This window comes from Colossoma macropomum, unplaced genomic scaffold, assembly GCF_904425465.1.
Source record: "Colossoma macropomum unplaced genomic scaffold, Colossoma_macropomum, whole genome shotgun sequence".
In the NCBI taxonomy this organism is placed as follows: Eukaryota; Metazoa; Chordata; class Actinopteri; order Characiformes; family Serrasalmidae; genus Colossoma; species Colossoma macropomum.
The window spans coordinates 31,556,114-31,571,146 of NW_023494810.1; the positions used below are offsets into that span (position 1 = coordinate 31,556,114).

At 38.1% G+C, this 15,033-nt stretch overlaps 1 protein-coding gene across 1 annotated transcript; it reads right to left on the reverse strand.

The window, feature by feature from the left end:
- Positions 1 to 5,688: 5,688 nt before the first annotated feature.
- Positions 5,689 to 8,763, reverse strand: LOC118799499 (aerolysin-like protein). Its single transcript, XM_036559419.1, has 2 exons — positions 8,654 to 8,763; positions 5,689 to 7,787 (listed from the first exon to the last, which is right to left on the reverse strand). The coding sequence occupies exon 2, from the start codon at positions 7,769 to 7,771 to the stop codon at positions 6,818 to 6,820; it is 954 nt and encodes a 317-aa protein (XP_036415312.1). The 5' UTR covers positions 7,772 to 7,787; positions 8,654 to 8,763; the 3' UTR covers positions 5,689 to 6,817.
- Between the last annotated feature and the right edge of the window lie 6,270 nt (positions 8,764 to 15,033).

Consider the following 15,033-nt stretch of genomic DNA (forward strand, 5'->3'; position numbering starts at 1 on the left):
TGTTAAACGTATGAATGCACGTCAAGCTCGGTGGTCCTTATTCTTCTCTAGTTTTCGTTTTAATATTACATACAGGCCTGGTTCTAGAAATACAAAAGCAGATGCGCTTTCTCGTATTCATCAAGATGAACAGACGGTAACTGAACCAGTTACTCGCATCCTACCCCCTGAAGTATCTCAGCCATTAGATGGGAAATAGATGAAGCTATTAATAAGGAGTTAGACAAAATCACCATTCCCAGTCAGTGTCCCCCTGAGAAGATCTATGTACCTTGTGCTTTCCGCACACAGCTTATAACTTGGGCACATTCGTCTCTCACCTCTGGCCACCCAGGAGAAACAAGAACACGTCAGTTGTTATCTCACAAATATTGGTGGGAGTCTATGCAGAAAGACATTCATTCCTTTGTAGTTTCGTGCTCGGTATGCTCTCAATGTAAAACTCCTAAATCCTTGCCGGCCGGTAAATTAGTTCCATTACCAGTACCTGAACGACCTTGGTCTCATCTTGCCATAGACTTTGTAACAGACTTACCAGAATCACAAGGCTACACTACCATACTTACAATTATTGATCGTTTTTCCCGAGGTGTTCGATTTGTTCCCTTCACATCTGTTCCCAGTGCGTTCCAGACAGCAGAGGCCCTGTTCAATTATGTTTTTCGATTATTCGGGATACCCGAAGACATTGTGTCTGATCGGGGACCACAATTTACCTCTCAGGTTTGGTCGGCTTTCTTTGAGAGTATAGGAGTTTCAGTTAGTCTTACATCAGGATATCATCCGCAGTCTAATGGACAGTGTGAGAGGATGAATCAGGAACTGGGCAAATTCCTGCGTGTGTTTTGTTACGAAAATCCATCAGACTGGTCCCGATATCTGGCTTGGGCGGAAATGGCTCAAAACTCCCTCACGAGTTCTGCAACTGGGTTGACTCCGTTCCAGTGCATTCTAGGATACCAGCCTCCCATAGCCCCTTGGACGGGGGCTTCCTCTGATGTTCCTGCAGTAGACTCCTGGATGCAAAGGAGTGAGCAAGTGTGGGAACAGACACATCAGAGGATAGAACAGGTCCTACGACGGAACAAGGAGCAAGCCGATCGTCACCGGAACGAGACTCCGATCTACCAGCCTGGGGACAGAGTTTGGTTGGCTACTAGGGACTTCAGAAACATGGAGGGAAGTAAGAAGCTTCTGCCTAAGTATATTGGCCCTTTTAAGGTGGTTAAAAGAATCAATGAGGTCACTTATAGGCTAGACTTACCCCCTCGCTTTAAAGTTTCACGTTCATTTCATGTGTCTTTGCTCAAACCTGTTGTTGCAGGGCCCTTGGACGAGGCTTTGCCGGATGTCATGCCGCCCCCACCGGAGGTGATTGATGGGGAGCCAGTCTACGCTGTCCGTAGGCTGCTGGACGCCCGGGGACGAGGGGGGCAACTTCAGTACTTAGTAGACTGGGAGGGATACGGCCCAGAGGAGCAGTGCTGGGTACCTGCAAAGGATGTCCTGGACCCGGCTCTCATAGCAGAGTTTCACAGTCGTCACCCAGACAAGCCTGCTCCTCGTCCTAGGGGCCGCCCAAGGAAGAGTCTCTCCAGCTCGCTCCCTGCTTGTCTGAGGGGTCCACGTAGGCGGAGTCCTTCGGGTCAGCGCCTTGGCAGCTCTGGTTCTACCCCTGTTCAGGAGTCCGGCGGTGGGCGTAGTGGTCGTCCTGGTCGGCCTCGTTCCAGGGCCACCCAGGACTCTTTGGGGGGGGGTACTGTCACGCATCCGCCGAGTGCCTTGTTGGATTCGGACTCGATCTCCCAGAGTCCTCTGGGAGATCACCTGACTTCCCCACAGCCAACCAATGAAGATAGACAGCCGGACTCAAACTCCCAGAACACTCAGGAAGGACACATGACTCCCCACCTGACCCCAAACTCATATCCGCGTTCACAATCTCCGGAATACTAATCAATGTCACCTGTGTTTGATCATATGACTACTTAGTGTAGTATTTAAGCCCGGGCTTTAGACTAGGTCAGTTGCGAAGTATTGTATCCGTCTTTTGTGATCTACTGAGCGTTTATTTCTGACTCTGATTATCGTGTATGACCTTTGCCTTGTTTTTTGACTTTGTCTTTTGCCCTGCCCTTTGGATTGTTTACCTGATTCTGGATTTTGGACTTAGACCCTCTGCTTGTGTTTTTGACCACATTTTTGCCTGCTCCTGTTCGGACTGTTTGCCTGGTGTATGTCTGTTTTGTGTTTTGTCGGCTTTCTGGAATTGATCCCTGCCTGTTTCTTGACCACGAAAGTGTACTGCGCTTTTTCTAGTAAAGCCTCCTTTGTAGTTTTTATCTGCGAGCGTCTGATTCTGTTTGACTCGTCACACTTTGGAGACCACTGAACAATAATATTGAAGAGAAAAAAGAAAGAAAACAAGACCTGATACACTCTCAGAAAAAAAGTTAGTAAACTGTTACTGGGGCAGTACCCCTATTGTCACTGGGGTGGTCCCCTCAAGGATATATCTCAGTACCTTTAGTCAGGGAATATAACTGAACCATAACCCACTGAGATTATATTTTCTAAGCTGTACTGACTCCACACACCCCGTCTCGCCTCCAGGCTTTTATTTTACTGTTCTGTTTTAAAACATTCGGTTATGAAAAGGTACAAATACAAATTTTTCACCTGGAAAAACATATTTAAGGTTCACAATCAGACCTTAAAATGACTGTTGTACCTTTGAGGGAACATTTACATTGTTTGTACCTTGATGAACGAAAAATGTACCTGCACAGAACCTTTATTTCTAACAGTGTATGTGAGGTAAATGTTTATGTTTATATGCATTTTGAACAATGCAAAATAACATTTTAGGGCGGTTGAAAATGAGATCCACCTGATCGACTTTTTACAAGATCAGTAGTTTTTCATTTTGTCAGTTACTTGAGCTGTGACAACAAACACACGAGATTCTCAAAGCTAACATAGCTAACATTTCTGTAAACAGTTGTCTTAAGTAGCTAGCTGACTGCATGTCCCACCATTTATTCTTCTTCCAGAGGTTCAAATGATGTTTATTTCCTTTTCTCACTGAGGTTCTTCTTGATCAGCTACACATCCTTTCAGACCCACAGCGCTGAGTCGTCTTCTCACAGTGGAAGGATGGACAGAAACACCTGTGGATGTTTTCAGATCTGAAGCAGCTTGATTTTCTCCTCTCTCTCAAAGATGTAAGCTTTAAGTGCTGTTTATCTAAGGGGGGAAGTTTTGGTGTCTACCAGGTCTTCCAGGTGGCTGTTAGGAGACTTTTGCACAGGAGCGTGGTGCCTCCTGTGCACCCATGGCCTTGTGAATATAGAACCCTGACAAGTTAAAGAACGATTTGAATGTTTAATTGGCTCTTTAAATTGTTAAAGTGTTCTTTTCCATGACGGAAAACCTGTTGTGCATGGTTCTTTAAAGAACCTTTTACATAGCATCAAATCACCAACGTTGCTGTTGAAGATCAATATTTCTGCCAAGGTTATTTATTTATTTATTTATTTATTTATTTATTTATTGGATATTTTGGATGAAATCTTCATGAAATCTTAATGAAACATAACTAGACTGCTTTACTGAACTTAATGTGTGAAGAGATTAAACACTCAATCATGATATTTTCCTTTTTATACCTAATTCCATTCTCTGCCAGTAGATGGCACTAACATACACATACAGTGTTACCATAGAATTGAATAGCATTGTACAAGAGGTGTCTCATTTAGGATCATCCTAAATGTGCATGCATGATCATTTTCTACAAATGATTTATAAGCCTCCAAAGTTCAGTCTTACAATTTAATTGCATTTTCTGCTTCTCATGATCCAAGTTAATCATAAGCCCAGCACATTCGCTCTCCACTACATGCTTTGTCCATAAGAATGACTTACAGATGTGTCAGTCTGTCATCCAGCACAGTATTTTCTGTTCATATACATTTTATTTTACAGTCAGACCAACTTTCTTATCATTAGACTCACAAGTATCCTGTAGTGAGATCAGCCTGAATGTGCTCTCAGGTTCTGTATCCTCTAACTGTGTGTTATTTGAGCATCAGTTCATGGAACTGAGCCTGTGGTAGTTGGCAGTTTCAGCGCTAAGCAGAACCAGACCGATTTCGGTTTCCTGTCACTCCAACACCAGTGACTCTCTGTTTTCAACATCTGCTGTTGTAACCCCATATGAAAAAAAAATAGATGAACATGCATTTTTGTATATTTGAAATACATTTTAAATTCATTGCAGTTCATACCAGATTATAGTCCAAACACTAAAAGATATTTCAGAACATATTGACATATAATTCATCTAATATTTCATGATACATTTATTTAAAAACATATGGGGAAATATTATACCTAGAAATGTACAATACAAAAATAAATGTATGTAAATGTGTTTCTCAAATACGTTTGAAAATGTATGAAAATAGCCAGAATACTGTCTAAGGCACTTTACTGTTTGCATATCTTTTGAAATGAACTTGTATTCCAGTATCTTAATTTTAAATATTAGCAAATGAAACTTTAATATGGCAAAAGGAGGCATTGTAGGTATTGATACTCTGTGAAAATGCAGTTATGATTTGATATCTTGTTTATTTGAAATACATTCCCTGATAGCAGAAAGACAGTGGGCCACTGTTGGCCCACTGATGGAAAAGCTGGCAGTCCACTGGCGTCTTGCTCAGCGTTGTCTGGGCGGCCCACCAGTGTTTAAGCAGAATATTAGACAAAGTTTCACTTATCATCGCTCATTTTCCACTCAGTCAAATTTACATATTTTTCTATTCTTCCTTTTTTTAGTTATGCTTTGTACATTAGTTTAGTAAATAATTTTATTCTAGCACAGTGTCACCAACATTTTCTATAAAATCATTTTATATCAGGTTTAGCCATTATTTTTTTCTTTTCGGTTTTTGTAATATTTGTCCAATAATAAAAGTCTCTGTGCATTTAAAATAATCTTTTTGAGGAGATTAAAAACTAGGTAGAGCTTGTATGCAGGACAGTAATCTGGAATATATTTGGAATATGTATTTTTTCCATATGGGACAGCAGACCACTAGTCAGAAACTGCACTGATCTGTAGCCCACCAGCTAAGCTCATGAGGAGAGGAGCCAGCTAGCATTAGCCTAGCTAGCAGGCTGCAGACCCAAAAATGACATAACGGGTTTGATTTCAGCTTTGTGTCCTTCCAACATCTTCAACCTGACTCAGACTTGGATCATTATCATGTAAACATGGATCAGCTCAGCTTTAGTCAGCCAGAATTGAATATGTTCTGTGGTGAGCAGAGCTGTTAGCATGCTAAGCTAATGGTAACCAGCTCCTTTCTCCTAGACAGCAGCACCGTTTAACATTTAGCAATTATTAGACTGATGGTTTCACATTCATCGAATGATGGGTTGAAAAATGTGTACACGTTTGTTTATTTGGCCACTGTGTAAACATACTGGATTTATTTGTTTTCCAGTTTTGAAATTGTGCAGGATGAGGTGGAGCAACACTGACATCAACAGAGAACCAATCAAGAGACAGATGAACTGCTACGCTATGTCAGGTCTGCAGTCCTCAGCATGGTTAGCTAAGCATGTGGAGGAAACTGTGTTCAGATCTACAGAGGAAAAGAGACGATTCACACCTTTTTATATTAGTAGGATTGATTTTATTATTTATTATTTTAACATGTTTTGTTCATCTCACACAGAACAGAGCTGAAGTGTGTGTATGTGTTATTTTCCACATAAATGATCGAGTGAATTAAAGTGAAAATATCATTTTTTTTGAGGAAAATCTTGCTGTAAAATTACAATCTAATGCAAAGACACATACACAGTATTTAATACTTTCAACAAGTGATGCAGAAAGTGAAATTCATGAATGAGTAATGAACGCTAATAAATCAATCAATCAAACAAAAAAGTTCCACTACAAATAAATGTTTAAAAAAACAACAAAAAGCTTTTTTGTCTTATTTTTTACCTGCTGATATTAAGGCTGTGTCACACCTTGTACAAACTCCCAGACTGAAACGGACTTCATTTCCCAAGCTCCTTTGGGAGATCACGTAACTTCGAACTTCCCTTCGGAATCGGAGTCCGAAGTGGACTCCATTACCCACAAGTCAAGCAGGGATCATATGACAAGTTCTCACACACCTATCAGAGATCTCAATCTCCTGAGTATTGACTGGTTTCACCTGTGTGCCTATGTCATGTGATCTGGTTAGAGTAGTATATAAGCCCGGGCTTTAGCTAGTATCAGTGCGAGGTATTGCTTCCCTGTGAACATACTGAGTGTTATTTCTGACCATTGCTTAGTTTTTGACTCTGCCTTTTGCCTGTTCCTTTTTGTACTGTTGCCTGGATTTTGGATTTGTGTTTTGAATATTTTTGCCTGCCTTTTTGACCTTGTCTTTTGTCTTGCCCTTTTGTTTTGTTCGCCTTGTGTTATGATCACTTTCGTGATCCTTTTGCATTTCTCGGTTTTGACCCACGCCTGTATTTTGACTACGTTTTTGCCTAGAGTTAATAAAACCAATCTTATCAGTTTTATCCGCAAGTGTCTGGATTTTGCTGAATGGTTACAGGCTGTTATAAGCTACATTATTCTAATTAGTCACCAAGCAACAGCCTTCATTGATCAATCTAGCAAATCTAGCAAAGAAAATATATTATACTATACAGTAGAATGTATCAGAAAGAAAAGAAAGAGCTTAATTATTCTGATTTTTCCCCTCATTTAAATCTCTCTCTTTAAGTTGCTGGGGAAACCTGACTAGGCTTCATTATGTTCTCTTACGTGTACATGTGCATTGGTGTAAGTGAGGCCATTGTAGATTCCACTGATGTTGAACTTCAGCACAGAGTCATCATAACAGGTGATCTTCACTGTACCCGTATATGGAAGATCTACAGCAGCCCGGCCGATGGTGATCTTCACATCCACTGTTTTTCCAGGAGGAACTTGGACAGGAAAAGACAGCTTCTCCTCCTTTTCCTCAGAATACTCCAAAGAGTATGTAGATTGGAATCCCTCTGTGAAGCTAAATCCACTGTCAATTCTTGCCACCTCTGGAATTCCTGCTTTCACCGACACGTTGAAGGTTGATTCTATCTTGTTGGTCACAGACCAGGAGGACATTTTGATGACTTTCTTTGAAGTTTCTAGTGTATACTGCTGAGTAACACTAGTGTCATTTTCATAAGACGTAGATTTGAGTTCCTCAGTAGCCACCTGAGGAATGACATTGTGAAGGGTGGGATAATTGATGTTGGTAAGGACAGTGGACTTGATGGTGTTGATGAACCTGAACCCTAAGCTGTCGATGTCTGCGCCTGATCTTCCAACAATGCCAATGCAGACGCCAGAGCCGATGTCAACTGGGTACTCTTTCTTCAGGCTCCATGAAGTCATCTTTGCAAAAAAGGTACTGTCACGAGTTGTCGTAAACCTGATGGCACCTAGACGGGTTCCAGCTCCGTTCCCCCACAGTGAAAGAGAGGTGATATGTTCTCCTGGTTTAAATGTGTATTCAGAGTAAGGCCCATCACCAGTATCTCCATACTGCATGGACTGGCCATTGGTGAACCAAACCTTGATGGACCTTATCTGCCAGCCTCCTGCCCACGCACCTATCTTTTCCAGCGTTGCTCCACAGTCAATCCCATTGAAATCAAATGCGGTACCTCCTTTTCCACCAATTTCGAGGATAGGTGCCAAGTAAGACATGGTGTAGCTTTGTAGTCTGGGATAATATATTTATACAACATATGTATTATTATTTTCCATCATTCAAACAGGAAAACAAATATAGGGATTAAAAAATGACAACATACTCATGAGAATGTTGATTAGTGTATTAGTTTCACATCCTCAAAAATAAAAATTATAACTGAAAATCAACAATAGTAGCTGTGCAACCAACATACATTTCAACTGGTTTCATTTCATGTGGTCATTTTTTTTATTTGTTTGGTTCAATGCCCCTTACTGGAAGATCTGGACAATCATTAGTGCTAATTTCATAACCCTCTCAGTGGGGTTGCTCTTTGCTTGATGCATAAAGATGGATTAAGAATTCTATGCATTATGCTTATTATTTGCTTTCATTCATATAATCTTTATAACAATTCTTGACTCAATCATTTACAGTAAAATACCATATTCATATATATAATAATAATGTTCAGTAATTTTACAGACTTATTAGAAAGGTATACATGCAAAAGTATGCAGAGTTTGTGCACCACTGGTCAAAATGTTTTTGATTTTCTAAGTGAACATAAGTTTACTCATCCTCTGCTGGAAACATTTTGATACTGATTACTTATTTGCTGAATTTAACATATTGGGGGAAAAAATAAAACACACATTTTAAGTTTGTCCTCCGTAGAGGATGTAGCTTAACTTTTACATACGACTGTATTTTTTATATGAGTTACTAACATTGTTCTATTTACTCATTGCTGTTTGTTCAGTCTGCTAAAAAAGCAGAGTCGAAGTGACACAAAGCATCATTATAGTCTGCAGTATTACAAAAAAATATAGCAATTTCTAAAGCAAAACTCTATTGTGCCCAAACTTTACATCAAGAAGATTTATGATACTTACGGGAAAGAGAGCTGTTTGCAGAAAACAGCTGACAAATTTCCTCAGGGAAAATGTTTGGCAGAGTCTGTGAGCTCTCTTGAATAGGTCACAGATGCAGGGTGTGGTGTCTGATACTGACTTCCTCAGAAGTATTAGACACCACCCTCTAATACTCAGTGTCTAAGAAGATTATTCATATAGGGTTCAGATATGTTTCATTAAAACCCTATAAAAATATTGTCACTGTCCAAGAAACCCCAAGCATGAAATTTTCACACAATTGTAAGATCATGTTTATATACTACTGTGATTACTACTACTAATAATAACACTAATAATAATACAGCATAGTTAATACATAGTCCTATAGTTTGGACACCCTGGTCAAATTACATGTTTTGTTAATTTTCGAAGTGAAAATAATTTCACACATCCTCTACAGAGAATTATTCATCAACTGTCATTGCAAAAGTCAACAAATCATAGTCATTACTGACGATAAACAAAATCTTCAATCTGTTTTGGCTTAGAGTTTTTAAATGTATGGGGATAATTGTTAGCTCTATAAAGATTATCTGACAGCTCTTTTGCCCCTTACATGAGTACTTTCATTTTTTTCACCCACAATCCTCAAAAATGTCTCATATAATTTCAAATGTAGAGGTGGAATGTACCTTCCATGCCCCTTTTTTTGCACCTGTGCCTTTTGCACCAGTATAAATAAATCAAGTATAAAAGCTCCAGACTGCTTCTCGAGGCAATATCAGCACAAGAACTGTGTGTTGGGAGCTTCATGAAATGGGTTTCTATGGACGAGAAGCTACACAGATGAAAGTTTTAAGTGCTGTTTATCTGATGGGGGCAGTTTTAGTGTCTACCAGGTCTTCCAGGTGGTTGTTAGGAGACTTTGTGGCATCAGTGAAAAAGAAAACAGGGTGAAACACTGTGCTGTAAAGGCGAATGCTCTTTTTTTGAACAGGCAGTGAGGGAGAACTGCTGAGCGACTGGAAACAGGGGCAGGTCACCTCTAACCACACATCTCCAGTGCTTAGTAGACACACAGACCAAGATCTTCCCCACAGCCCGACACAATAACACACAAACAATACCTAAACACCTGTTAGGCTAACAGCAGCAAACATTTACAACATTTAAGTCTCTTGACGCCTCCTGTGCACCCATGGCCGTGTGAATATAGAACCCTGACAAGTTAAAGAACCAGTTGAATGTTAAAGTGGCTCTTTACATTGTTAAAGGGTTCTTTTCCACGACAGAAAGCCTGTTGTGCATGGTTCTTTAAAGAACCTTTTAAAAAATGGTTCTACACATCACCAAATCACTAACATTGCTTTTGAAGATCAATATTTCTGCCAAGGTAATTTATTTATTAGATATTTTGGATGAAATCTTCATGAAAATCTTCATGATATCTTAATGAAAAGTAACTAGACTGCTTTATTGAACTTACTGTGTAAAGAGACTAAACACTTAATCATGACAGCACTTATGCCTTTAATGCTGACTGGAACAGAATTTGATTAATTCCTTTCTCGTTTCATTGTAGCAAAGTTTGTAGGAGGAATTTGTGAGTTTAACTGTGTGTTTTGATCTCAAAAGTAAAATGATGAATCCAATGAATGACAAAACTGTGCACAGAGCACAACAAGCGTATCATTTTACAACGTCTGTGAGAAGTGATACATGTCTGTTTGATATATGCCCCACCTCACCAGGTCCGGCCGATAAGCACTTTAACCGTCAGCACTTTCCTCTCTGGTGTAGCCTTAAAGGCACAGCCAGTGTGAGCCTCAGACTGCCTGCCTCTTTAACACCCTGACTTTAATCTGCAGACACAAAGGTAAGTTACTCTGATCATTTTTTAAAATGTACTTAAAATGTTTTACCTGGTTAATCAAATAGATAACACAATTTTCAAATACATACTCTAAATAAATTTCATGTGGAATTTAAACCCAGCAGAGCTAAGGACAAAAACTAAAATCAGACTGATGAACTGAAGGTCTTGGATCTTTCAGTCTATTCATATATGTTCTACTGTCACAGGGAGTTGGCAGCTGTCATTACTGTAAAGGTTATTTACGACTTTCTCTGCAGTTTTGATCCAAATAAAAACAAGCACCATCCAAGCTACCAAAGTAAGAATTCTCAAGTGCAAACCAGATGTCATTTTCAGTTCCTATCCAGCTTAATAATAATAATATAATAATAATAATAATAACAACAATAATAATAATAATTAGATCACAGGCTGGAACCTAAACAGATAGACACTCTGTGATGTAAGCAGGAGCTTTAAGGTCATTTACATCCAGGATAAAACTATATCTGAAGTTTTAACTATTATAACTACAAAGTACATCACTTGGGCTGTAACTTCTACTGTTTCAGCTCACAGAAAGTACAAAATTAATTTTATTTAAAGCTAATTTTTTAAATTACAAAGTATTGTTATTAAAACATGTTTCATGTCCAAGTTTTGCTCGGTTTGTCTATAGTGGTGGTCATTACCAACTGCCACCAACTGAGCTCTTGGCCACAGATGACCATGTCACTGGATTTAGACTCAGGTCTCTCTGATGGAACACAACCCTGTTGTACCACTCAGTGGACAATATTATGTCAAATTATGATCAAGAATAAATTTGTTCTACTGTAAACTCACAATTGCTCTGATCAGCTGGTAAGAACTTGTGGAAAAAGGGAGCAATGGGAGCAAAAGGGATGCACGTTTGCCATCAAGCAATATTCAAAATGCCCTTTGCTTTGCTTAAAACGAATATTGATTAAAGATCACTGGAATTAATTTTACTCATTTCATTCCAGGTCCTTGTTGGATACAGCAGGAAATGGGGAGCGAACAATCAAGATCAAACACACATGTGGCCAATGCAACAGATAAGTACCTGAGAATTTACTATCAGACAACAAAGATGACGCTTGAAGAGCTTGTGATCAACGCAGATGCAGGGTTTGGTTATTCAGAATCAAGCTTCTCAGCAAAGGGAAATGTCAGCACCACGATGGTTTTTAGACCTGACTCGCGAGTGCGCTATCGTACGTCTTCCTTCTTGGGAGTTCACCAACTTCGCAGGGGAAGGGGAGCTGTTTGCCAGCGTACTTGTGGAAGATAAGGATGACCCAAAGGTCTTCCTCAAGTGCATCTGCATGAACTTCCATGTTCCCAGTGACCGATCCTTTATTGTGACACGCAGCGAAAACATCAAGCTCCAGAAGTACGGTGCAAGCGTCTGGATTGATAAGAATGGAATCGACCATCGGAAAGTTTAATAATAAGTGTTTTTATTAATATACATTTTTCCAATACGGTAACACTTTCTATGAATGTCATGTTTGTAAGCATCTATAAACACATTTGTAACATGTTATAATGCCTTCATATGGCATTATAGACATGATTATAAACATTTATAAAAATGAACTACACTGGATTACATTTTATAGCCATGTTTATTAAACATTATGAATTGTTAATATAATGCATTATAAGTAGTGTTAATAACATGTTATACTGTCAGTGCCAAAGAAGTCAGTCCCAGCTTGGAGAGCGTAAAGTAAAGACAAATACCAAGCTAACGGTGGTGAACATTACCTTTCCCACATTGGGTAAAACACTGATGGCAGCTCTAGTTTAAACTCTGACATTTGAAGCCTGTAATGTGCTTTACTGTGAATGTTTTAGTGTTTCAGTAAATTCTTCAGTAAATACTTCAACTTGTAGCCTCACTCTGAACACTGGAGGAGGCTTTAGTACAGTACGTTTCACTTTACTTAGAGTGGACAAATACCACTTATGAGCTCTTATAATTTGTTGTGATCAGTACTTATGATGTATTATGTAAACAATTCATAATGCATAATAAGCATGGCTATAACGTGTAATGCATATTTATAAAATTTTATAGCCATGTTTATAATGCCTTATGAATGCATTATAACAAGTTATGAATGTGTTTATAGATGCTTATAAAGTTGACATTCATAGAGAGTGTTACCTCCAATACATTTCCTTTTTAATTTAATTCATTTCAAATTCATGAATAATTTCTTCTAAAACTGAAATAGTTTTTTTTTATACTACAGTTGGCTGTTAACCTCTTAAACCCTGAGAGACTGAATGTGGAGCCACACTTCAGTTCCTCACTCTCCAAACTGCTTAACTTGCAGATTAGTTTAATAGTAGACACAGTAATTCATAATAGTTGCTGATTTGTTGTTGTGCTGTGTGTCATATAATTAGCATTATGTGATTATGACTCATATGTATTGGGCAGAGCGAGTCTCCATTCAAATACATTAAAATACTAAAAAGTTGGTTGTTAAATCATTTCTAAGAAAGTAAGAGACTGTTAACCAGACAATGTTCCAGAGTGTTCTGTACTGATGTTCCAAATCCAGGAAAAATATCCTGGAGCAGGATGTTCCCACCCAGGAGGGAGTATTTGTCCTAAGACCCTCCAAATATCTAGTGAAGTGAAAGCTCATCCTTACATGCTTAAGTGTTCAGTCCACTTTTAATCAATAAAAGTTTTTAAACACTTTAAAAATAATAAAATAACATGTATTTGTTGTGTGTTTAGATGTAATCGATTAGCTTTTACCTTCAGTATAAACACATTAACAAATATTTAGATGAACATCTTATTAAAATCAGCTCTGATCTGTGTTGTAACTTCAGTGATAACTGGAACTTCACTGGAGAGAAAGCAGTGATTGAGAGAAAAACGGAAAAATTCTGTACGTGTTTCTTAGCTCGCAGTAAAAAGTCTGAATATTAATAACTCAGTAATAAATCTGAGGTTTGAGAGGTTAAACTGCTGCTGTAATCTGCTGTTGAATAGGTCCATCGTTAGAGATCTTTGTTTTAGAGAAAGCCGCTCCAGTTATCATTCTTGTGCTTTTATTGTACACTAGAACTAAGCGCAGTAACTCTGTACACCTTTCTTACCTGTTTACAGTGACTAATATCTTGGTTTTGGTGCCATTTCTCTTAAAATTCCCCTTTTTTCTCCTGTTTTTGGGTCAGCTAGGCAGTCAGGGAAGAGCGCTTGTACTTTTTTCTCTTTCTTTTGTTAGGTTATTCAGCTTTGTTGACCTCTCCTAGTTAGACTTCATTATTATTATTATTTCTTTATTATTTTGGTCTCATCTGTCCTGAGCTGAGCTAAAGAAATGATAATGTTGTTTTGAAATAAAAAAGCTTTGCTTGAAACGTGTCTCCTAGTTTCTTTTTATGTTGTGACCTCAGTGACCTCTAAACAAGTAGCTCACATGCCATAACACACAACATCAGGCTGGTTCTGTAAAGCACAGAGGAGGGTATCAGGAATTCTAGTAAAAACTGAATTATCACAGGTAGACATTAATTTTATTTGAATTTATTAAATAATTAAAATATCTGAGATATTCTGGCAGTTTGTTCTGGTTGGACCCACTTCCAGTTGTTTAAAGGAAAAAGAATAAAACTGACACTGGAGCAATGAGGCTAATATAATAATCACCAAAATCTAAATACCTTCACAAAACTTCTCTCAACTCACTCAGGCCACATCCAGGCATTTCTTAAGGTAGCGCAGGCTTGTTGATGTGGTTTAGAACACAGTATGACTCAATTGTTAAATTGTTGATATTAAGAATTACATTTTTGCTAGCATGTGAAAATGTAATTTTTGATATGAAGAATTGAATTCTTACTAGTAAATATTTAATTTTTGATATCAAGAAATACATTTTTACAAGTAAAAACTTAGAACTAACTTTGTTTTTCAGTAAGAAGAGAGCAGACTGAACTTACTGCTGGTGTTAATGTTAGTGCAGAGAGCTCCGGTGCTGGATTAGTTACTCAAAACAAGTTACTAATTGTTATTTATTACTGTTCACCTCTGTAACCCAAAGTGAGATCATTTCACTCATATAATTACTTAAGTATAAAATGTCTAGAAATAAATGAATCTTTTAGGATTTTTACAACAATCTCAAAATAAAAAAATATTGGATATATAGAGTAGAATTTACATGATGTCATCTGCCAACATATTTATGCAGTGTAGATGGCAGCTCAGGAGCCCAGAGCCTGAACTTAGTTAAAAATGAGTAAAATTAGTAAATTTATCAAAAATAAAATTAATCATTTTGGATCAAATAAAAAAGAACAGAGTGTCAAAAAACTCCCTGAAAGGCAACACACCTTTATTTAAATAGTACATTTCATACACAAAACAATGTGCTTTACATAAATAAAGAAAAAAACACCACAAGAAAAAAATGAAAACAAGGTGTTTAAAAGTGAACAATAAAAAAAATAAATAAAAATTGTATAGCTTATATAAACAACAGATCACTAAAAGGAAATACTAAGTACA

Bases quoted from the DNA above. Each gene is read 5' to 3' on its own strand.
- LOC118799499 (XM_036559419.1), bottom strand. From the start codon at position 7,771: ATGTCTTACTTGGCACCTATCCTCGAAATTGGTGGAAAAGGAGGTACC.